Source organism: Seriola aureovittata, chromosome 22 (assembly GCF_021018895.1).
Source record: "Seriola aureovittata isolate HTS-2021-v1 ecotype China chromosome 22, ASM2101889v1, whole genome shotgun sequence".
Lineage (NCBI taxonomy): Eukaryota > Metazoa > Chordata > Actinopteri > Carangiformes > Carangidae > Seriola > Seriola aureovittata.
In genome coordinates, this window is record NC_079385.1 from 16,905,233 (window position 1) to 16,930,913 (window position 25,681).

At 42.7% G+C, this 25,681-nt stretch overlaps 1 protein-coding gene across 7 annotated transcripts in view; it reads left to right on the forward strand.

Annotated features, from left to right (window-relative positions):
• Window positions 1–25,681, forward strand: part of syt1a (synaptotagmin Ia) — a 172,147-nt gene that overhangs the window by 107,650 nt on the left and 38,816 nt on the right. For all 7 annotated transcript variants that reach the window (XM_056367176.1, XM_056367181.1, XM_056367179.1 and 4 more), the window contains one exon: window positions 23,733–23,937. In XM_056367176.1, the coding sequence (XP_056223151.1) occupies window positions 23,763–23,937 (175 nt within the window). In that variant the 5' untranslated portion in view covers window positions 23,733–23,762. The remainder of the gene's footprint in view (window positions 1–23,732; window positions 23,938–25,681) is intronic.

Below are 25,681 nucleotides of genomic sequence, written 5' to 3' on the forward strand. Positions count from 1 at the left end.
TCTCTGTGTACTGTGGGTTTGCGTATAAAAATATTCAGATGAAACAACCTGAGAAGGTAGAAATCACTCTCACAGCGCACAGACGTATACAACCCACATCTACTTTGTTTTAAAGTGTCACAAGCTGTGGGTTACTAAAGTTCATATTTATCAGTTCTCTTTTAAATATCCAGCTTACTTAATATGAGCAGCAGCTGCCCCTGATTCATGTTATCGGTAACCCCAAGTTCCTCTTTATCATATCCCCACAAACACGTCTTATCATTCAAAAGTACCTCACACTAACAAACACACTCTAATCTACGCAGTCAACTCTTGAAAACTGACTGAATATATAGGGAAAGAGATTACACAGCTCACGTCTGCAAAAAGTTGCATCGTCACTTGATCTATAATTTTAGTTCTTGGTGGGAGCGTGGCTCCATCTGGCCCCACCCTCGCACCACCTATGGCTGCCAGTCGGGGGAGGTAAAGTGCAAAACCTTCTGGACGCAAACGTCCTCAACAGACTGTTTGCCCTTCCCTTTCCTATCAGATTTATCCCAGCCCGAACTTGCTCTCATCTGAGTGACTCTTCAGATCATTCAACCTGGCTTCGGCCCCTCAGGTGAGCCGCGCTCTTCACTCGATGTTTATGCAGGTTGTCAACACCTGACGGCGGACGAAGTAGGGCTGGCAGTTGGTTCCCCCTTTGCCTGATCAGTGTGGATTGTTGGCCCACAGCTGAAGGTCAGAACAGGGTGGCCACACACACACACACACACACACACACACACACACACACACACACACACACACCGCATGAAAAGTCTGGCCAATTTAGGAAGAGATTTATGGAGAAACCAGGAGACATCTGGAGGGAGCTGGAGGATGCTGAGAGAAGTAGACAGAGATTAAGTCTTATATAAAACTGACCATACCTGAAACTGAAAGTTTTTTCTAAAGGAATTCCTACTTATATTATCCAGATGATTGTTTGTCCAAGGTGGAAATTCTTTCAGAAAACCTACTTTTAGCAAGTGAACCCCCATTTTTATCTGCTGAGATTTCACAGGCGAGCCAGCTGCCCAGCGGTGGTTTGTCATTAGTATCATGTCATAACAAACAAATGAACGTTTTAACATTATTTTCTGTAATTCCAGTGTAATTTCCCTGATCTCAGAGGTACCTCAGCCTGTTTATGTAAACCTGACATCAGTTAGGCACGAGGGAAATGATGAGCCAGCGCCTCCAGCCAAGCAGAGTTTCCTTGGTGTTTTAAAAAATCTTGTGCGACATAAAATTGTTCTCTGTGTCTCGGCTGAGCTCTTTAACAGAGACAAAGCGGTTGTCATTTTTCTTAACACCACCTAATTCCCTTAAATGTCACAGGAACACATTCAGCCCGCCCTGAACGGGGAGTAACGGTGTGATGCCGTTCCCCTTTTTTCTAAAAAAAAAAATCAATCCCTTCGGCTGATTTTCTGTAGGTACAGTATATTCCCCATGTGACAGAATCCGAATGGTTAGATCCAGTTGCACAAGGTCGAGGGTTCACTCTTGTTTGCCTTTGTCACCGCGTTAGCTGGGGTTTTTTTTTCCCGGTGGCAAAATCTGGAGCTCTACAGCAGTGAGTCACAGAGCATCAGCGCCCTAGGAGCAACATCGCCTCACAAGCTGCTTCATCCTCTAATTCAAAGACGTCAAGATATCATTTCTGACATCTGAGTAGGTTTTTTGGCTCTCTCTCTGTCTCTCTCTGTCTCTCTCTCTCTCTCTCTCACCCTGTTGCCTCCGCCTGAACAGTTTTGTGCCTCACCCGAAGCGCAGCCTTCCTACAGGAGAGTCATTTTCTGAACAAGTGTGGATATTTCTCCACACTCCCTCGTGGGATAACTAACAGCTTGTTCAGTCAAGGGTTATCAGCTGCAGATGGCTGAAGACAATAAACATGATCAAACATGGGGGTGGGTATTTTGACGCAATATGTCTTAAGTCATGAGATGATGTGTTGACTCACTTTTTGTCATACTTTCTTATTTTCTCCCCAAGTGATCCGCTGGAAGTTTTCATCGATGATCGTTTGACCTTTCGTATCGAGCAGTTCTTATGATTGAATAACTTCACACATAACAGTGGAGGCGCGGCTTCTTTACCAACTATAAACAATCTAACTTGTGCAATGAGATGTGTGAGCTGCCTCACTATTAATGGCTTCTATAAATCACCTATTTATCTGAGCTCCGAACTAATGCTGACTCTCAGCCTTTCTCTCTCTCTCTCTCTCTCTCTCTCTCTCTCTCTCTCTCTCTCTCTCTGCAGTGAGCCACCTTCAAACTCAGCTGTCCAGTAATCTTGATTAATTCTGTTTACCTCGGTGCAGTCATTATACAGAATGGCCCCCGATAATTCTAGCAGACAATGTTTTTGAAGTTGAGAGGTTAACTTCAATCTTGCTCTACAATTCCTTTTCAAGGTTACAGACTTTTCTTTTACGGAGCAGAGGAATAACAAAAGTGTTCCTCCTGCGGGTTGTTAAATACAGTTTCTCTTCACACTGCAGCACACACCTCCACGTCCATCCAGGTAGATTGCGATAACACTGTGTACTTGTCATTCAAGGGAGACCATAACTCTCAGAATTTTCTAAGATTACACGGCAGCAAAGATAATATGGCATGTCACATTCTCTAAATCCGCGGAGCAAAGAAAAATCACTGCAAATAACACAGCATACTCTCCAACGCTGCATCTCCATTTGCCTAACGACCAAGCAGGAGAGGGTCCCACTCCAACGACAATGCCGCCTGATTGTATGGTCCTTGTGCCGGGGCCGGGCTTTCTTCACATCAGTTGAAAGTCTTTTGTTCATAGATAAAACCTCAAAGAGGAGCGTTTATTCTTATATAATCGTTCTGCCGCTAAGCCCCCGTCATTCACCTTATCCACTCGCACATCGCAGATGGAAAATGGGGGGTGAGTGGGGGGGGCAAATCAGTCCACTCATGTGCCATTTTTCACGAGCAGATAAAGGTCGTTTGACGTCTCAGATTAGGCGTTAGGACGGTGTCTGTGTTGTGTCTCTAGAAGAACTTAATGTTGCAGCTGCAATGCTTACAGCGTAATAACAAAGCACATTTTCACTCGATACAGGAGCCGATCCATCTCTATAATCACGGCTAGTCAGACCTGAATGTACTATCAGCAGCAGTTTCATATATTCAATTTGAGCTAATCATACTAGCCCCATTCCTATTTTCCACTTAAATCACTGAACTGAAAAGGGATAAAACTGATTAAAGGGATATTGTCCTACATGGCAACACGTGGATTTCTTTATGAGGTTTGAAGAGGCTATTACAAGAGGAATATCCTTCGAGGTCATGCAGATGCGAAACAGGAGTTTTTTTTAGTTTTTTTCCAGTCTTGCAGCTAAACATGCAGCTGTTTCATTGCACTTTTGCTTTATGCCTGGATGTTTGCAATATTGTCCGTCATATATAAGGCCCGCACTACAGAGGGGAACAGACAGAAGGAAGCAAAAAGGGAAAACCCTCAGTGCTTGGCCCCGCCACTCCCTCCCACACTGATCTCAAATGGAGCCCCGTAATAGACCAATTTCAGCTCTGCCTGGAGCAAACCGGTCCCTTTATTCATGTACTCTGGCCTCTTCCTCTTAGGCCAGATTTCACAGGCAGAGAGAGAGAGAGAGAGAGAGAGAGAGATAGAGAGATATCCCCCCTCCCCGGCAGGAAAGAATGAAAGAGCAGGGTAGAGCCGTAAGGTTTCTGGATAGGCTCAGCAGAGCGCCCACATTATGGATGGTAATGGACTGTTTGTATGCCCGCCGCCCTCCCCGCCTCATATTGTTCATTTCATGGGCTCCCAGGGCGCTGCACCTCACTCCAAGGTCACAGGGGCTTAGTTGGAGAGGCCGGGGCCTACACTTACAGTATTTGGGTCCCCCTGGTGGAGCAGGGTGTCGCCGTGAGAGCCGAGGTAATAAGCACAGCTCCATCCAGCTGCACACCGGGAGAGATGAGAGCAGGACAAAAGAGGACTGTAGCCTGGGATTCAGAGCATGGCAGGGGGAATAGAGGAGGTGTTGTTGATAGAAATGTTGAAGAAAAATTACTAAAACTACTGTAATGAATCAGAGAAACCTGGGGGGGGGAAATAGAGTAGAAGATATATAGTCGGCTGTAGATATCTCACTATATAACCTCTGATGTGTCATTTAGCAGCCTATTGTACTGCTGCTCCCTTTCAGTTTCTCAGCACTTTTTATTCCTATAATTGTTGTTTTCATTCACTGATGTCACAATGCTGTAGCATGGCTTTAATGCAGCTACAAAGCTTTTGCTCGTTACTAGAAAGAGGCATTAAAGACGCGGATGATGTTTAGGATGCATGTTGAGGCAAAGGTTTTTGGGTGAATCGGAGCAGCTGTGGGAGATGCAGAGCAGAGAAGGATGCACCCCAGAGGGCCGGAGATAACGGAGGCGAACAGAAGCGTAGCTACTGTAAGAAATATGAGATACGCAAAATGCACAGGGCAAGAGATGTCATCACCAAGTGAAGAAACTAAATCAGGGAGAACTGGTGTGGTGGAAATCAATTGTCACAGTCAGCAGCAGGTAGCAGGGAAAATCTGTTTATTCATTTAATCTCTCTTGAGTCACATTATCTGGACTTGGCTGAAATGGCAGCACTAAATAGCTGACATGAGAACACACAAAGTCGATGTACAACTTGCGACATACAACACAATAATATAAAACTTGAATAACATGAAATAAATGACTTCCTTTTGCTGATTTAAAACAAATAAAGTCACCATGAAGCAATTTTGTAACGCAGTGTTGGACTGCTCAGGGTGTTTAATATAAGAAAGCAGCCTTGCTAAATTAAGATTAGACTCCGGGAACATTAATATAGACTCGGGGGATTTCAATATCTGTGTGATTATTAAGAACGCCTCGCTGTCTTTATTAAGTGGCTCCTTTGAGTTCATGCTTGTTCAAGTGTGTACATTTGTGTGACAGCATATAAAGAGTAGCATTGTTGCGCCAGTCGTGCTCTGTGCCTACGAGATGTTTTTTATAAAAGCCGGTTCTCGCCAGCTCCTCGCCGCGGCCACATGAGTCCTGTCAGATGGGGAACAGCAGTGAGGATTTGGACAGCATGCTTCCTTGTGCTTTGACCTCCGCTGGGCTCTGGAGTTTGGCTCTGTGTGGCGGCGGTGCGCAGGCCTCTTCTCTGTCTGATTGGATTGGGCTGCAACTGAATGACACAACTGTTTGCCGGTGCCCAGTGGAGGCCGACTGGCATTCTGCTCGCGCCAAGCTGGCTCTCTGCTGAGACGTCTCACTGGGAAAATATCCCCTCCAATCCAGCTCCACCTCCCGAATCTCCTGCTGTTTACCAGAAATAAGAATTATCACAGCAGCCCATCCTGCCTCACATTGTCACCACTCATAATTTAAATTACAAAATGGTGCTCATGCTTAGTTAATTAAAAGGCTAATTTAAATTTCCAAGTATCTCAGTTTTAATAAGACATTTAGAAAAATCAGGCCAAAACTGACAGGGTGGTAAACAGCTAAAGACAGTTGACTGCTTTTGTTTATGCTTCATTTGCTCATAATAGATCTATTCAGTGTATCATAGTGTTGGGAAACGCTAAGCAAACATTGATACTTGTGTATTTGCGGCCCCACTAGACTTCTTCTCTGTAACGCTGTCGAGTTTTAGCAGCTGACCAGCCGCGATGCTCTGCTTTTGAAAGCAGAACAGGGAAAACGAGAAGCATCAGTTCGGGCTGTTGCCGGGGACAGATGTCAGAAAGGATTGCACACCGGAGCTGGCGAGCCCTGACATGCCATCCTCCATAAGAAGAAAGTAATTGGCCCCCTAATTGCTCTCAGAGGCATGTTTCACTGAGCGAGCCAGTTCCTGGGCTTGCCTTCAGCCCCAGTACAAGTCCAGTGCCAGCCCTGTGTGATCTGACCTGGACATCCTCCTCCCTCTGGCTTCCTCCTTCCTTGGTATGTTTCATTATACTCCACCAGCCCCGTCAGTCTGTATCTGCAGCACTGTTTATGTCCCTCAGGGGGCACTCCTTTCTCCGGCCAGTCGGTGAACTGTTAAATCAGACTCGGATCAATAGGAATTACACTCCTCCTGCCGTTTTAAGCTTCGTCACAGGAGACGCACCTGCACAAACTTTAAACTTGCAAGTACATCACATAATCCTCAACAGAACTTTTTTATTCTTCCTGCTAATTACAGCTGAAATCCAAGAGAAACACCACAAGAAAATGTAATACTGTATCATTACACAGTCGCAGAGCCATAATGGTGATATGTCTTTTCTGGCTTAAAAGAATCATTTTTGGCATGAATGTTTTGGGATTCATGGTTAATAAGTGGAAAAGAAGATTGAGTTTTCAAATGGGAATAAACCATATAAAGGAAGATTAATTTGGGAAGACAGAAACCTCCTCCACCTGGGGACGCAACACTTCAATTCATTTGATATTCACCAACATTCCCGTAAAACTGCTTATTGTGCTGGGAGTAGTAAAAGTCTGATACTTATTGCCTCTTTAATCAACAGCCAGTCAACTTTGGTTGTGGTTTATAGTTCTGAAATGTAGACAAAAGGCTTAAGTGTTTGCAGCATCTGTTCGTCGTCTCTTTGCTTTTGTGTCATCTGTGAAAGCTTTTGCATGTGAATGAGCAAACATCTCATTTGAATCCATGTGGAATCTTCGCACTCGCTCCTTGTGAGAAAAAAAAAAAAAAAAAGTGTTGATGGAGAAGCTATAAATGGGCGATCTGAGAAGTCAGAAGGCTCAGTGACTCATGAGAAGCCATGACAGAGAGGTTTATATAGGGGGAGATTTCAACAGCCTACTTGGAATTAAGATGTGCAGTGAAATTGGATGTGTATGGGGATTCTGGGCCTGCGCCTGATCCGCTCTGACAGGTTGGTGTGTCAGATGCAATTCTCTGCAAACGACGCAGATTGGAGTTTACTTAGACAAATTCTGTGGCAGAGCTTCTCCGGAGGCAGAAATAATCTCAAGTGTTTTGGAGCTGAGCTGGCAGAGCCAAAAAATTACAACTTTGTGCAGGATTGCAAACTGAAACCTGAAAGCCAAAAAAGGAACTTCCAGGGAAAATTGATGATTTATTGGAAAACTTTTTTTGTTTTGTCTTTATCAATGAAAATACTGTTTATGCAACAAATATACCTAAAAAGGACTTAACAGTACAGTCCTAATAGCATACACCCTCTATCCCCAGATCCCTCCTCTAGGATTGACAGACATGCCATTGATGGATTCATCTCAAGGGGTTTATTCAGGCCTATTTGAATTTAGAAGGGTATCTAATCTACTTACCCACTGATGTAGATCACTTGGCTAAGTACTGAGAGTGGAAACAAGCAATGTGAAAGGGTCGGTATTCTGTAACTTAGACTTATCAAGAAGTAATAGCTGGTGCTGAGATGTACAGGCCCATGAAATAGGAGAAAAATTAAAAGAAGTTTGGCTGATGTTGCTTCTATGACCAAAATGTTTACTTGGATCAGTCAGTTTAAATTTGAAGAACAACTAGTTTAAAAAGTGTTTAGAGTTAAAGACTCAGCTCATCTGCTTTGTTAGGTCTGTGTGGGTGTGGTTTGATCAGATTTATTTGACAGTGGCCTGGCAACCTAAGCAAACAAACCCCCAACTGTGATCAGGTTTTGAGTCAAATATCATTAATTGATTGAAGCACAGAAGTAACCTTTTCCAGATGAGCCCCGCCCACTTCAAATCAGTGGGGAAATGCCAGGCTGCTGTTCTTTCATCATTGCTGTTTTTAGTGTATTGTTGTTGTCGACTGTTAGCGTACATACAGTATCTAGATAGAAAACAAATGACCAGAGCAGCTCTTCCACTGTGCGTAACAGAAACACTGACTCATGTGGTGGCTCTCCAGCACCACGGACAGCTCCCACTTCAGGAAGAATAAGAGTTTACAAGGATCAGTGCACAAATACTGTGGTTTATACACAATGAAAATAAATCCACCAGATTAATAACTGGCATGCTTGATTTCAAATAGCATACAACCCAATAGACCTTATATATTTTAGTCACAGAACCATGCACTTCACAAAATTCACTGAAGCGTTACTTGGACATAGTAGTGTGGATGGTACACTGCTGGCTCGGCCGCAGCCAGCAGTGATAATTATCATGTGGGCTGTGGGAGGTGAAAGGGGGGGGGCTCTCTGTTGTTGCCTGGGGGTACAGTGACATCAGCAGATGTTTTGGTCTGGAGCTTTGTCTGTCAATACTGGGATCCTCACAATTATGATTCCGTTTCCCAAGTGTCAAGACCGGTAAGTTGGTTGTTGTAGAGCTGGAGGATTTAGAGGCTAGTGGCCGTCTGTTGTTTGAGGCGCTGCAGTGTTCGGTGGGGGGGATGATTAACCTTTGTACTTTCTAATTTATCTTTTGTTTGTCAGCTAGCAAGGGATGTCCCTCCTGTGCATGCAAACTGTGAAATAAGGCGGGGGTGGATGAGGATGCTCTGGCCAGCTAGTTGAGAAGAGGCAGAAGAAAGCTTATGGAAAATGCAGGAATCGCAGGTATTGCTGAAAGGATTAGGCAATAAATCGACTAACTGATCAACCGCTATTGATAAGAAATGTATTAATCAAAATTGCCAAACCATAGAGCTGTGTTTCATGTCTTTGCTTCTCAAATGTGAAGATTTGCTGCTTTATATCACTGTAAATTAAATACCTCTGGATTTTGGACAGTTGATCATACAAGACAAGCAATTTAAAGACATCAACTTGGACTCTGGGGGAACTTGCAAAAAAGAAAGAAAATAATCAAGCAAAGGACTCTCCTGTCTTCTGAGAGGAAGCAAAGAGCAGTAAAACCACACAATACAGGGTCAGCTGCAGGGGACACCTCTGCAAGCACGGAGGCAGCGAGCATATTGTGCCATTTTCACCCCCTGTATACCGTCAAACATCCATCTAAGCGTTCCATCTCCGGATCGCACCATCATGGCTGCAGACTGTATTATTCAAGAGCAATTTCAACCCAATTTCATGGCCTGTCTTGGTACGGCTGCATCTGATTCTAATCTACAGACTTGATGCTCACAGGAACAGATATCTCTTTGATGGTATCCAGTGTGTGCCATATGTAGATTTCTGTTGCTAAAATCCAATAACACCTGCGCTGTAGTCACATCTGAGCTATGAGCTAAGATGAGATATATCAAAGCACTGGAAAGAAATATATGTATAACAGACATATCTGTCTCATCCCACTTTTTTTCCCTGCCGCCTCTCATCTCTCTGAGCTTTTTGACAACCTCGGGGGCACGGCGATGACGGCGAGCTTCGCAAACGAGAGAGCTTCTCCCCGATGAGGAAATCAAAACTCACGCTAACGCAGTGTCGCAGACGCCTGATGGCAAACGATAAGCCGTAAGATTGTTGGTCACAATGCCTGTTTATTTCAGTGTCACCCTTACAATGTTATCTGTCAAGCTGCCACCACCGTCAATGAGTTCAATCTCACTCTTCAAGCGACCCTGGCAACGTGGAGTATGATTTAGGGAGGCTGTTGTGTCAAATGATAGTGCCAGTGAGATCCGATCTGACAACTCACTCTAGTTCAATGACGAAAATAAAAATTGATGGAAAATGATAGCAGCTTTTATTTTGCGGTCGTCTTGTTATCTTCTAAAGAGGTGAAACTCTCTCTCACTGGATATTCATCAGGTACTTTTGATGTCATTATTTACTTTGTGAAGCTGGGGAGAAAAAAATTGGGCAGAGATAAAATATAATTTCGTGACAATTAGTGAGGTAGTTGGACATTGGCAGGCATGCTGTTTTTCAAACAAAGTGCGTGGGTGGAGATGTTGTGAGAGGATGTAGGCGTATGAAAGGCTGCCCTGTAGGGGATGGGGGGGCGGGGAAGTGGGGGGGGGTTTCTAATGGACGGAGAAGGAGAAATGGAAAACATCAAAGTGTGCAAGGGGAGCAGATACCACGAGGAGTTACATGAAATAGAGGAAAAGTGAAGTAAAAACTAGCATTTGAAGCGTCATACTCTAATCATCCCAGTCATCTCATTCTCCCTCGTTGTGCCGCCGTGATCCGTTCACATCTGCTTGAAATGGCAGATCGGTGACACTTGGACTGTTATTTCTGAAGTTGAATTATTTGTCACCCTCTAATCACACTCTCGATTCAGCCCCTACGACACCTCTATCGAATTAGCAACCTGTCAGCTTTCAGTGTGTGAGCATGTGAGTGTGTGTATTAAAAAAAAGAAAAGAAAAAAGAAAAGAAGACTTCAGAGATCCTATGACTCAAATGTGAAATCAGAGCACCAATCTGTTGCAAGTGTCAATTAGATTCATGGCATGGGTGTTTATGCTGAAGAAGTCTTGGACAAGCTGATTTATTCCGTCACTCAGCCGAATGCTGATGCTGGGTGACCTTAAATTCAACCCCCCCCTCCAATGAATTTGATAGTGTGTAATTTAGCCCCCTGGCATAAACGCTCTCTGAAGTTGAAACTCACACAGTCCATCCATCTTTGTCAAGCAGCAAATCAGATAAGGCAGTGCCTGTTTAGTTTTTTTTTTTTCTGAAAATGTCAGTGCAAGTTAAAGTTTGTTTTGCTGCCGAGCAAAAAGTTTGCGTCAGCTGCCTCTGTCTTAAACGCAGAATTTAGCCAAAATACTTCCTTACTTGAATCTCATCTCTTTCGAGAGACAAATCATATGAGACAGCGGATGTTTATCTCGCAGTCAGTAGCTTAACCGTTCCTCGTTTGAGCCAATCCAAGCCAACATCGTCAGCTTACCCCCCACACACACACACACACCCCGCACTCGAAACAGAATTAAAAGGTCAGCTGCCAAGTGTCTGGAAAGAGCACTTGAAGGGGCCGTCTGTTTGAGAACAACATTAACAGCCCTGGGGACGTGTCTTTTTGACATGAGCGCCGTGGAAAATGATAAGATAGAAGAGCAGCTGCTACGTCATCTGTAACCAAAGAAACAACAAACAAGGAACAGACTGCAGACGACTTCCTTTTTACGATTTCCCAGATATCCAAACATCTGCTGTAACCATCTCTTCGTTTGTATCTAGATCCAAAAGCAATAAGTAATAGAAATTGTGATAATGTGATAATGTCTTTTGGTGTTCTGCAACATAGCTTCCTCTTGTGAAGTCCCAAGTGCATCCATTATTCCCTTCCTGATTATTTGCCTTGATAATCCACGTCAGGTGTGATATCTGTTGCTGAGCCTGGCGGGAGGCAAGGCGCTATAGAGGAAGGCATGAAGGAGTGGGCGGGAAGAAAAAGAAGGAGACGATGAAAAAGAGAGGTTGGAGGGTTGGAGCGGAATAAAATCAAAGCTACAGGGCATATGTTTTATGTTGTTCCTCCACTGAGCTACAGCACTCTGAGGCAAAACATTCATATCTTTCTTACCACAGTTAGACGATAACACTTACGTTGTAAAGAAAAAAAAAGGTTGAAATGCCATTTATTCTACAGACAAATTGGTTTTAAGTGGTGCATAGCTTCAGCTGCTAAATTAACTAGTTGGATGTTTTGAATGTAGGTTCAGTAGCTTTTTCTGTTTTACTTCAGTTTTAGTCTTTAAAGCAGAAAAAGACATAATAATGATGGTTAATGCTTGACCTTTGGGAACAGCATATGCAACATACTTGTAGCTCAATTAGCTTTCCGAGCCTACTTATGTTCTTCATTTCATTAAAATACGGTTGAAAGCTCCAAAAGCTAGTAAGTGGACCTTTGATCTGAGCATTTTGTGTTACATGCAGTATACTGCCCATTATTCATATATCACCGTGACCTACAGCACAAACATGTATCTCTGAACACTGGATAGTCCATATGGATATTCACTCACTCTGCCTGCACTAACTCTGAGCACTGCCTCCTTGTTGCCATAGTGCTGCCTATCTATCAGAAATGAAAGACTTAAAGACTAAAATAGAAAAACCTTGACATGAGGGTGCTGACTGAAATAAGGACCAAATAAACTCATGTACTATTTTCATTTTAATAGTGGTTCTTTTAAAAACAGTCATTGTAGTTTCTTTAGAGAGGATTACCAGCACAGTCTTAAATCTAAAACCTTGTTCTCCGCACCCAAAAGAACCCAGTTAAGTTTATAACCCCTTGGAGTAAATCTATTGTCCTCCTCTGAGTTTCAGTCTTGCTCCTTGGCCATTAAAACTCGGTCGCTCGCTTTCTGCCTCTCCAAGCCTGTCGCACAGCCAGTGGTTGTCGGGCAGATTTCCCCGTCGGCTGACCCTGCAGGCCGGCAGTGTTTGAGCAAATATCCTCCCTTTATCTGTGTGACTCACCTACCAGTAGTCGCACCATGGCCCCTGGCCTCGCCTCCTACATCAGACTGATTCCAACAGACACGACTCCCCAGGCACTGCTATATTAGCCCCGGCCCCCGACCACCTCCCCGTTTGGCCCCCGCAGCCTCGCAGCCAACTAAGCACGCAACCGGGGCTAAGGGTTGCTAAATGTGGGAGGTGGTTTTTCAAGCTCCTTCAAACTGTATCTGTTAAACGTGATGGAAGACAGATGCAAGTCAGCCGGCCGGCGATGGTGTTTGAGATCTTCTGTTTGTCTAATAAACGCGGGGGCAGAGAAACAGTGGACCATTACAGATCCCCAGCAGTTCATGTGTGAGTAATTTGTGAGTAATGGACCTTTGATGGGCTAAACTCAAACTAAATGCTCCAAGAAGAATGAACAGTTTGACAAATCCTTTCACAGTACTTTCACTTTTATTGCTGCTGGCTTAGTTTTTTTTTTTGTTTTATTTTAGACACCAAGGTGTGTGTATACTATGTATGAACTCTTCCTGTATGACGATTACTCAACAACACATCCCATTGGATCGGATCACACCGTTAGACGAACACTGAGACTCAGGTTCATGTAAGGTTTGAGCAGAAAAGATCGGATTATTGTGCTTCAAGGAAACATCAGGACTCCGTGAAGTAAAAGGAAAAGTGCCAGCTACCACTTTTGAAAAGAATTCAGTACAACTTTATTTATACCCATGAGAGCAATTGTACGATCTCAAAACACACAGAACAAAACATGCAGTATGAACGCTGAAAAAGCAACAAGGTGAAAGAAAAATCATAGACAACAAACGATCAAAGATAAGTGATTTCAGTTTCAATATTAAAGAAATAAACTATATTAAGTAAATAAATAAATGCTATGTTTTGAGTTAATCAAGGTTTTTTGTGTCAAAAGAATAAAAATTAAAACATGGTATCAGCTGAGTTATTGAGCAGCAAGCTTTTCACCTTGTGCTGCAAGAGTATCTCAGAGATTCATACAGTGAAATATTGAATTAATTAGTTTCCCATGAATAGAAGTCACCAAGGTTTCATGTTACAGTATCTGTAACTTGCAGGGGAAAAAATAAAATCCAATTTAGTTATACCTGGAAAGACGAAATCCTTTAAAAGGTATTGTAAGACCAAGACACAGAGAAATCGGTTTCTTTTTCATTACTCGTTATGCAGATGTCACCACCAGACAGGCAGAAGTTGTAATCTATGAATCTAAAATCAGATCAGAGACTTCTCCTCTAATAAAGGTCACAAATAGAGTCTTAGATTAGTGTTAAAGTTGAATCTTGAAAGCTCTATTTGCACCTCGGCCGCCTACGGAGAGCTCTTTTGAATTTAGTTTTTTTTCGTCTCACTATTGATTTACATCACGGCAACATTATTTAATGTCAGATTCAGCATCTAAATGTAAAAACCCCACTGGGTTTCCACGGCACTTTATTCTTGCTCTCTGCTTCCCCAGCCTCTCGTTTAGCTCCCGGCTGACAGACCCATTTTCCAGGGGGTGTGCCTCCTTGCAATGTTTGTCATATAAATAGACTGAACGTATCCACCGACAACTCAGGGAGTGTGTCAGGCCCGCGCTATATGAGGAACAAGAGTAGATGATAAGAGCTGCTGGGATCTGTGGTCCCTGAGTCCTTCTCTGTGGCAGACAAAAGGCTGCTTTTTCTAACTTTACTTGCCGCTTCGGAAGCAGTAATTGAAAATGGGGGAATCTTTGTGCTCTGGCTTAATGGAGCTGTCCTGCCCTTGCTGCAAAGCGGGGTTAATAACTTTTTCCACTTCCATTACCCCCTGAGATTGGCTTCAGGTGAGTAAAGAGGCTGCACCGGACAAGGGGAAGTGGCCGCGGGGGCCTTCTCAGCCTCGTCTTATCTCTGCTCTCTGCAGGCAGCTCACCTGACAATCATTAACATGACTTAATATATACATAAAAGACCCCCCCCCCCCCCCCCCCCCCCCCCCCCCCCCCCCCCTTCCCTCTGTGTGACCACAGTGTCTGGAAATACTATCCTCCAGCAAATAAGTGCCTGGCATATGATGACGGATACTTGACTGACAGCCTGTAATTAATGTGCCAGTTCACTTACTCATCCACTTTAGCAAAGTTTAGCTGGGCTGTTAGGCTTTGTACCTGCGCACAGCAGCGCAGCACTGTTGTTTTTGAAGTTCATGTCAGTTTGTTGGGCTGAATTGGTGTGATATTTGACATGTGTTCCTGTCAGCTGACTTCATAAAATTGAGCTCTGTTTTTTTTTTTTGTTGTTGTTCTTGTGAAGCAGTGATGACACAGAAATTGGTTTGCGGCTGTTTTACTGGAGATTTTTGACGGAGAGAGAAAGAAGGAGCACAGTAGGATCTGGAGTTCATCCCAGGTGCAGGTTGAGGCTTTACGCATGAGTTGTTTTTTCTACTAGAATGACCCATCCGACTCATTAGTTACATTTATATGCACAAAGTAAGCCAGCTCTTGGCTTATACTTCATTTAAGGTGTTTTTTTTTCCTTAAAAGGTTGAATTGCCTGTTTACCATTAAGAAAAACACCTTATTATTTATAGTTGGCTTCGAATGAGAGTGAAAAAAATGACTATTCCAAAAGTTAAAAAAGGTGTTTTTGGGTTGTTGCTTTGATAAAAATGTTCCTATAATCCTCTAGAAGCATATGTTTGTGTGGATGGTAAAATAAACAGTTAAAAGATTGAGATCTCGTCCCAGAAAAAGGCTGATTGAATAGCCGAGGTAAGATCTGAACTCCTCGAAAAATAAAAACATACTGTTAAGCATCACAGCCATTAGCCTGATGGCACTGATGACTAAGGCCAGACCTGAATGGCACTTGTTCTGCTACATGTAACATTTAGACCGCAAGAAAGAGAAAAACTCATTCAACAAAGACTGTATGAGTCATAACAGCTGGATAATGAAATGGTTTATAAAGCCTTGAATTACTTAAAGAATATCTCCCCAGTGCAACATAATGGTGTTAATTGTTTGATGCAGCTCTCTATTTTGCATGCAAACGCAAGCTTCAATGTACTTAGAAGTGTTTTTTCTGTCATTTATTGTAATTACACTGTTAGCACTCCAGTCTGATCAAAACAAGTGTCCTTGCTATGATTATTAGTTTGTCCTGATCACTAAGTGTCTTCTTGAGGACTACTTTGAACAGCAGGAACTGTAATAAAAACATGTGAATGGGTTAAAACCTGCATGCTACATGATCAGCTGTCACAGTTAGGAGTGGGAAGGCACATGGTGCGACTTCATTACAATTTCATTGCCATAAAGGGAGTTTTAACCACTGAATCCGGATTCGAATCAGATGCGCTCCCCTTATTTCCTGCTCATGTATTTGCCGAGTTTGCATTGGGTTTCCTTGTTTAGTCAAAGCACTTCCTCATTGATGCAGACTATTGATCCCAACGCTACGGCGGCATTTGTGTGTCTCTCGCTGCTTTTGATTCCTCTTTGACAAAACGGTTACGCCACAATTAGTCTCTTCCTGATTACTGCCTCTGAATGACAGAGAATTGAAGACTGGCCTTTCAATGGTGATTTCTCTGTTGTAATTTCAGACTATTAAATTTGACATATGCGAGTTCCACTGAAGCTGAATTATTTTGTATCAATTGACATTTACAAATAACCCAGTTAGTTACTACATTTGGACTGTGATTTAATTGTTTTGCAGCGGTTTTTCTTTGAGGCAGTTTCTCTCTCGTCTCTGTCCTGTAAAAGCCACGTATCTCCGAAATGTCAACTTTTTATGAGCTAAACAAAACAGAGACACTTTCAGCTTCGTGGAATTTCCAGCTCATCAAAAAGGGTTAAATGGTCATAACCACCAAATTTGGAGGTACATGCTTTTCATTGGAAAGCAAAGGTATGTGTCAGAAGCACATTATTAAGTCAAAATATATTTTTCTTCTGTTTGATTTCAATCTTTCCCTTATGGGAACTGTTAAAGAATAGCTGTAATTGCAGGAAATGGTTTTAACCACATGCTTCTATGTGGTCTTAATTTTAGTAAGCTTTAGGCTATGAAGTAATAACTTACCCATCCCAATTATGCATAATGCACATACTGTCTTTATCGAGATAACGATTTTGTACTTGTAGATGATGAGTTCTCTCATATTGACTTTATCCCTTTTAACTGTGCATACATTTATTCAAATGGTTTTAATCAAGCCGACATATAACAACTGCCAAATCATGTTGTGATAATTGGCAGATAATTCTTCATAAAATGGGTTTAATTGGTGATTTACTGGGTGATTAACTCATGAAACCCAATAAAATGACAAGAGGGAAGTGATATTGGCAAATCGCTGTCTTGTGTGTCTTGCTCCTCGTACTGTACAGTACAGGCTGCTATGATCTGTGGGTTATGCTGAATTAGCTGACAAAATGGACAGTATTAGTCCTGGGTTGGGCGGATTTTGGCAGCTTCATCACTTCCTCAAACAGCATGAGATGCAACACCCGGCGCACTGAGGGAGCTGGCCAAAACTGGAACCAGTGGGGAGCAGAGCGGTCCACATGATAGCAACACACTGTCCAAATCTGAGCTCAAGAAAGGGGATAATGGGTCCTTCGCATTAGCTCCCAATATGTGTTTTTTATTCCGTCAATGTTTGGGGAAACAAGAATCCATCAGTGGAGGAGATCACGGATGAGTTTATAAAAAAAAAAAAAAAACATGAAAGGATGATTGAAGAGATAGCAGGGAGGATAAAGGGAGGTGGAGAGCAAGGGAGCTGACCCAGTTAGAGAAGCAGAGAGAGCATGAGAAAGATGGAGGGAGAGAGAGGTGATAGAAGGGAGCTGTGTGCCAGCATCGCCACTGTGGTTGGGGACCTGCTGGGCCATCTGGCGGCCCTGTAATTGGGTTGGGGTTTTACACCTGAGCGGCACACCTCCAAAGAGATGAGAAAAAAAAAAAAAAAAAAAAGGAAACAAGCAGTTTATTACATCCTGTAGTGAAGGTGGGAATGAGTGTGTTGAGAATAGGTTAGATCAATTGATACTCAAGCGAAATGTATATGAGCGTTCTTTTCTTCAAATTTGCATTCAGCTCTTTTAGCTTGTATCACCCAGAGGTTATGAGACGGGAAGCGTTGATGTGACACTTTATCACCGGAGTGGAAAGGACGAGCTGCAGTGTGACTGTTAAAGGAAAAGCACAGCCATTTTGTGCAAAAATCACCAACAACAACAACAACATCGGTTAAATCTGTCTTTCAAGTGGGCCGTAATAGTGACAGGAGAGATATTAACTTGCGCTGCGACGGATATACAGAATGATGACGCGGCGACGACAGCCCTTGGAGAGGGAAAAAGGTCAATGCCGCTCTCAGGTTTTTCTATAAAGATAAATAAGCTCGATCCACTCCAAATGAGACGGGCTCTTCAAGTGTCCTGCCCGCTGTGAGGCATCGCAGACGACGAAGACAGTACAGAAGTTGTCATCTTATGCTTGAATGGGCGAGTAGTCGTTAAGGTGCAAAGATGAGCTGAATTAATGTTTAGTTTTTTTTTTTCTTTTTGCCAGTGATGTGAGGCCTGATGTGAGAGGCATAACAGAAACCACGGGTGGTCCCCACACACACACACACACACACACACACACACACACACACACACACACACACACACACACACTGCTCATGTTTGCTTGTCTTCCATTTGACATTTTGCACTGAGATCAAGAAGCATCAGCTTTTACACAATCCACAAAATGATGCAATATCAAAGCTTGGTACGTTATTTAATTCAGATGCATGTCTCATTCTGCATATTTGAAAGGTCTCTTATTCAGTGTCCTCACTGTCTGCTAAAGTCTTGAGGATAATTATTGTCTTTCCCTGCATATTACACATCCCTGTACAGGCGTGCTGAAACATCATGTTTGCATTTCTGTCCCTCACGTCAGACATAAGCTCGCTTGGAAATATTGAGTGAAAGCATATGTTTCTCCAGCCCTCCCCTCCCCTCAGGGCATGATCGATTCTTTTTCTATAGAAGAAGCCTCCCACATGCACTCTGCAGAGCATCATTGTGCTCCCTAAAAGTCCTCGCCTGTGTTGAAGTATCTCTGTCGTTGCCGAGCGTGCCTCTCAATGGCTCAGCCTCCACAGTAACCTTGCAGCGTTTCAAAGGGAAACCAACGGGAGGCTGAGCGAACATGGACATGCGTAGGTGTCAGTGCAACCGGGGGGGGGGGGGGGGGGGGGGGGGGGGGAGATTAAGAGGGCCGAGGTAGCCAATAGCCGCTTTGTTCAGAGCAAGAGAAAGTTCATTGCCACTCTTTACCTGAAGTTAAATTATTTAATGAATCCTGCTCTTTCTTGCTTTGATCGTAGGTTTAGTTTTTGGAGACAAGATACTGCATATATTTTTTCTGAAAATGAAAATATCTGTCGGTGACGGACGAAGATGTTAAAGAAGTGTTAGCTAAGTGTGAGAATCACACAGCTGGAGTGTGCAGCAATATCATGCTTTCACAGTATGTTGGGAAGCAGTGACTGGCAAACACGAAGTGATCGTGAACACCACCTCACGCTAGCAACACAGAGTCAGAATTTGCTTTTATTTTCGCTGAGTTTAGTGACTACACAAGACATTTTAAAGTTGGTTAAGATGATTGACACAGTTGTATACAATCCTGAATGTGACGCAGGGTTTAGAGCAGTTCAGAATCATTAAACATAAAAGACTCAATAGACACAATAAAGACACTGTACAGTTTGTCTGCGCAGGGATATCACATAATGACTTGGTTAATTGTGTGTTTAAGTGTGTTCACATCAACTACAATGACACTGGCGTTCTAAATTGATTAATTTAGTTTGCGCAAGTGAAAACAAAGACACTGAAACATGGGTGGCATCAAATACATAGAGAGCAAACATCCAGGTACCTGTGGTTGTTCAAGCGAACTGTGCAGGGAGATGAATGCCTTCCATTATCAGCCATTATTTACATGAAGGCTTTAGTCCAGGATTTCTAAACAAGGCTGTATATCACTGTTAGGGGTGATACTCATACTCCACTGGTTTATTAATGTGTTTGTATGGTGTGGAAGAGAAGTCACGATGCTTAGCTTAACAGGACTTTTTGGTGCTACTCACCTGAAGGTATTCTCTGTGTTCGAGCTCTATGCAACTGCAACCATCATATCTACATGTGCAAGTGAGAATCTCAAAGGCAGACTCTCAGACCAGCCCATCTGTGGTTGTTATCCCATAATCTCCTTATCATGTGTCATTGTTAGCTTGACAAATACAGTTGACGGTAAATGTTCTCTTTCATCACATAACAACCGAACAGTTAGTAATTAAGAGCGGTTTGCGAAAGGTGAAGGCAAAACAATAAACCGTCGTCATCAACCAGTGATTCATAGCTACTGTTAGCTGCAGCCGTCACCAAGTCATAAACAGAGGAAGTCATCTATTACATCACTGGCCGTGCAACCACGGGTACTTTATGATACAGCTAAAAGATCATTTGTTTTTTTTTTCTCCAGGCAACAGTTGTATTTCTTTTTCCACTTTAGCTGTAACTCTGCTTCTTTTTACATCCTGTCAAGAACCATCACCGTCTCCTTTAGATCTTACCGCTCGCTCTCTCTCTCTCTCTCTCTCTCTCTCTCTCTCTCTCTCTTTTCAAGAACCATGTTGCACACGTACACACTTCCTCTTCGCCAGAACCAGGAGGGACTTGGGTTTCTTACTACAAGTCGCTTCAACCGGCTGGACTCTGGTGCCTCTGTTGTTAACTGTCCCAGCTAGTGGCTCCTACTGCTGCTGGCCAGCTGAACTGGCTTCTGCCTGACTGGCCACATCACTAGCAGTCTGACCTTCTGCCTCTCTTTGGTTCATTTCCTCTGTGGTGGACTTCAAGAATAGGCTGTAGTTTGAGCAGTATGTTATAGATTAGGAGGTAATCCAGGATATATGTGAACTAAGATCTTGTTTAGCTGCCTAAAATGTGACAATCAATAAAATCGCAACCTCCCTGCGTACTGCCAGCTGTATATAGTTTTAGCAAGACATTTGGGATTGTGTGTTATGGAAAGAAAAGTTTTCCCCTACGATAACTGGAAATAAAATAGGAAAAAAAACCAAAGTGCTGCTTTGAGATTCTATGCTGATAATTAAATCTGTTTTGACTCTGCCGCTCCAATCTGGTGGAAAGACAGGTCATCAGAGTCGGTCCAAGTAAAGAGCTACTTGTCAGTCTGTGTGTCTCCTGTTTACAAACCTTGGTTTTCTTATAATTGGGAGATATGAACCTGCAGTAAATTAACCAAGTGTTGTAATTATATGAACTTTTCCACTGAAAGAAACCAGGAAAGAAAAACCGTACAAGTGGAGTCGCAGTCGGGTCAGTTTAGCTGTATGTATGCTGGGCTCTTGATGTTTAAACCAACAGTAGAATCACTTGAGCTCATCTTGTGGTGCTGCTGGTCAGGACTGAGGAGTCACTGAATGTGTTTAGGGATTACACCACCATTAGTCTCCTCCTGCCTCCTCTCCAGTCTGTGTTTCTATTTGAATTTGAATTTGAATAATTGTACAGCCTCTGGTTCTTCTGAATATCCCTGCTATGTGTGTGTTTCCTGTTGTACATCATGTAATATCATGTAATGTGATGTCAGTGTTGGTGCAACACCGTGTTCAGCCTTACACTGCTTACATCATACAGTATACAATATGTTATTCTCCATATTTATACCTGTGGTTGCAAACTACCCGCAGCTTTGACGTCTTTGATACCTAACATTACCTTTGATGTAGAGGTGAATCGGCTGCTGTCCGTGGTGCTGACCCGGAGGATGTTGCTATCAGATAAAGTAGTGATATTTGCTGCTGTCAACTGCCTGCTCTTTGATAGATATACAGGACACACTGATAGAGGAAATGGCAGTGTACATTGCCGTTTTGGTCTGTTAATGTCATGTCGCTGCACACCCGCAAAAATAAGTTCCATAAGAAATTTCCTCCAAGATTCCCCCGAGAACAATCTCTGATGGAAAACTCACTGACCATAACCCCCGATGGACAGTCAGTTTTCTTTAGATGAATGCACTTTGTTTATAAATCCCAGCCTGCTGTTGTTGGTGGCTCCAGTCTCAACAGTAGCAGTGGTAACCAAGGCTTTAGAGAAACAGGGTTGTCACTGGAAAATTGCCAGATTGAATTCCCACATCAGCTGGGAAATCTCCAAGAGTACAGAGGATGAGAAATCAGGTTTCCCTTCCACCCAACTTCAGTCAGGGGGAATATGCTACGACACAACTACTCCAGTGAAGCTGCACAGTAAATTGTTTTCGTATTTTGTTTTTCCGATGTGTGATTGTGAAGCTGATTATTTTCACCACCCAAGAGAATGAAGGATGAAAACAGGTTCGTTTCTCCCTCTACCCACAGAAAGTGTCGACATACAAAGTTAAAGTGTTGAAATACAGCTAAACTTTATTAGAGAGGCATAGACATCGAAAACACTCTTTGTATCTAAATTGCCTCGCTGCCTTTGAAAAGCTAATTTTTATATATTCAGAAACAGATAAATTAGAATTCTACTCTCTGAACTTTCTCTGCCTTCATGTTTTTAAGGATTATATGCGGATGAATTGCCACCACATTTCATTCTCGGCTCTTTGAGGTTAAGAAACAGATATTATTGGAGGCCATTCTGAGGGTTACATTCAGGTTTTTCAATTACATAGAAACTTTTGACAGCATTTCTGTCAGCACCAGCTTAAAGCGCTTTATTAAATAATGCTATAAATGGGAAACTATGAGTTTAATGAGCAAAGTAGGAGAATTAAGTTATCAACCTGGTGGAACAAAACTCTACAACTTTAGTATGCTATTATCCTTTTGGATTACCATGGTGACAGAGCCAAATTACAACCTGCACAGGAAAAGTGGACAATAAATAGTTCCTGTCTGCAGTAGAAGTGTCACAGGTCTGGAGCGTCTCTCCAACAGTCGTGTGTCATGACGCTAAGTAGCACACAGCACCGGAAAACCCAAAGAAAGACGTCTGTGTCCGGTTCAGTCCATTTGGTGCTTTTTCTATCAAAACATTACATCATCAGTTTTGTTTATGTTCGCAATATGTGTCAGCCCAAAAATGCATTAAATGCTGATTTATATATGAAAAATTCACATACTTTTTGCTTAACTCTATTTATAATAGAGCTGAATTACTTTACTGAAATAAAATTAATATGCAACTATTGTGGTAATTGTCATTTTCAAGCAAAAATGTTTGTTTGCTGATTCCAGCTTCTCAAACATGAAGATTTGCTGCTTTTCTTTGATTTACAGAATGCGACTGTAAATTAAATATATTTTGGTTTTGAACTGTTGGTTATAGGAAACAAGAAATCCGGATTGTGATGAGCATTTTTCACTATTTTTGTTCATTTTATTTTCTAACTAAAGTCTAAGTTGTAGCCATCGACTTAGAAATTTGGATTCTGGGCAAGTTCCTGCTTCATGTGTGGAGAATATATTTTGGTGCTTATAATACCATAAAGCCACAGAGTCATTAGTGTCATAGTAATATATTGTAAGTGTCTCTTTTTGTTGTCCCGAGGCAGCTTTGAAATAATGTGGAAACTTCATGTGGAACCAGCCTCCCCACAGTGAGAGAGATAATGACTCGCATGTTCAGGGCCGAGGCTGCTGCGATGTACAGCACATTACACAGCATTGCACATGTATGGACACATGAGTGTATCCACACACACACACACACACACACACACACACACACACACACAAAGCACTGGTTAATATAAGAGATACATGGTTCCTTCTTCCCCCCGTCACAACAGACCGCCATGTTAAAGTAAATACACCTGTTGTTTATAAAAAGCCGGGTGTGATAAGTCGACTTGTAATCTTGTCTGCCCTGCAACGTATCGTACATGTATCAATTAAGCTCCTAGCAGTGCAGGGATTTACTGCCTGTGTTGTATGGGAGTAATAAATAAGGATTTTATCTCTGCTCTGTGATGTTAATCTGGAGTTTAAGCAATGAGTGAGTAGCTTTGTTCTGAATTCAGCTCGCTGGCCAATTCATTCTGGACCCCAGCTGATGTTTACTCAGGCTGAGCCAGCAGCTGCTCACACGGTCTGCGTCGACTCAGTCATCTGACAAGCGAGCGCGCTGCCTCTGACATGCATCTGTCACAGGAGGAACAAAAAAACGAAACAGAAAGAAAATCTAACCCCCACTCTGTTTTGTCTTTCTCTTTCTCCACTTGTGCAGCATCTGCCTGGCTGCCCCAGCATCGCCACGATGAATGAGAGTCGAAGGGAAGCGCTGGCGGCGGCGGCGCCCGTGCCCACCACCGCCTCCTCCTCCACAGCTGGCTCCAACACCACCAACATGGCCGGCACAGGCGCCGGCGAGAAGGACGAGAACTTTTCCAAGCTGAAGGACAAGTTCATGAATGAGCTGAACAAAATCCCTTGTAAGTGTAATTCCCCCCCCCAGGTGAAACAATTAATCCATTAGACGATGGATAGAAAATCTACCAGCAACTATTTTATGAATCACTATCATCAATCATCAATTAGTTTTTTTAATTCGTAGGTTTTCTTTGTCTTCTGTGATAGACAAGTTTATATCTTTAGTTTTGTGGACTGTTTGTTGGACAAAAACTAACAATTACGTTTCTGGAAAATTGTGATAGACATTTTTCACATTAGTTTGCTGATATTTTGTAACTCAAACAAGCAATTAATACAAATTTTAATCCACAATGTGTTTTCTGCAATCAGTGGCATTTTACGCAAACAATATATGGCTTGAACTTTCTTCTTATTGAGATGATTTAGACAAATTATTGGGTTCATTATCACAGGGGTGCCGTGATTAGCAGCAGGAAGGTTCTGGGGTCGAGATTGCATGTTGTCCTCTTGCCTGCGTGGGTTTTCCTCCGGGTACTCTGGCTTCCTCCCGCAATCCAAACACATGCAAGTTTAGTTTAACTGACGACTCTAAATTGCCCCTAGATGTGAATATGAGCGTCAGTGGTTGTTATAGACTGTACCCTCGACCAGTGTCAGCGACACTAAAAGGATGAGCGGTACGGCTCATGACTGAATGAATATCCTGAAAACAACATCCCAGTCGGATGTTGTTCAGGTCAAAATGTTTTACACGGGCCACCACATCCAGAAAAATGCTGATAAAAGGGCCAATAAAAATGAAAACTGATGACCAATTCGAGAAGTTTCCAATGAAAATTCTTCATCATCTTCATCCTGCTTCATTGATCTGTTTTCCACTATGTTCATATGATTACGCTCCTTCTGATTTACAGATGGATTTACATCCATCATCGACCATTCATTGCATTCATTGTGATGCTGGTGTAACCATGACTCATAGATGGTTCAGCAGTGGCTGCCAGTGAACTTTTTGACGGTGACGCACAAAGAAAACTGCTGCTGTCGGCCGTGACCTCTGACAAAGACTTCCAGTGAATCAAGTTGACTAATGACTTATTTCAGCTTTTATTTTTTTCTAAGTAGTAACAGCAAATTCAAGTGTTTGCTGCTCAGATGGAACTGTCTCACTGAATTATCTCATGAAAGCAGTAACAGCACTTGAAGTGGAGAAGAAACATCTGGCAACAATAATTCAAGTGTTTGACATGATAAATCGCTAAATTTTGCGTAACAGCCTTTATTATTTGCTTGTTAGATTTTCTGCTTTTCTGTCTCACATGTGCTTTCAGTCAAAACTGTCTCTTCATTTCCACACAATGCTTCCACATCCGCGTGTCTTTGCCTGGAGAACTGTGCAATATTAAGTATATGAGAATATGGCTGTCACTGTGTCATCTGGAATAAAGCGCCGCCTGGAGATGCATTCAGCGGAAACCTAAATATAGATATATCCACGGGCTCGTGTGGAAGTAATTCTCGCGACAGGAAATGTCTCCTGTGGAAGAGAAGCCCTATTTCTTCAGCAGAGACACAAATGACACCACTAGTCATATTCCCGCTTTTCAGAGATTTAATAGTGCAGGGAGTCAGAATGAGACATTCCTGCTTCCCACAGGGGAAGGTTTATTTGTGCCAAGCGGCACATTTACCAAAATAAAAGCCCTCATTTTTATTCAAACAGCTGCGTCTAGTGAGCTCGAGCTTCTTGGGAACATGTTTCAGTTTTGAATGTGTGCTTTGGTGCTGAGGGTGAACCACCAG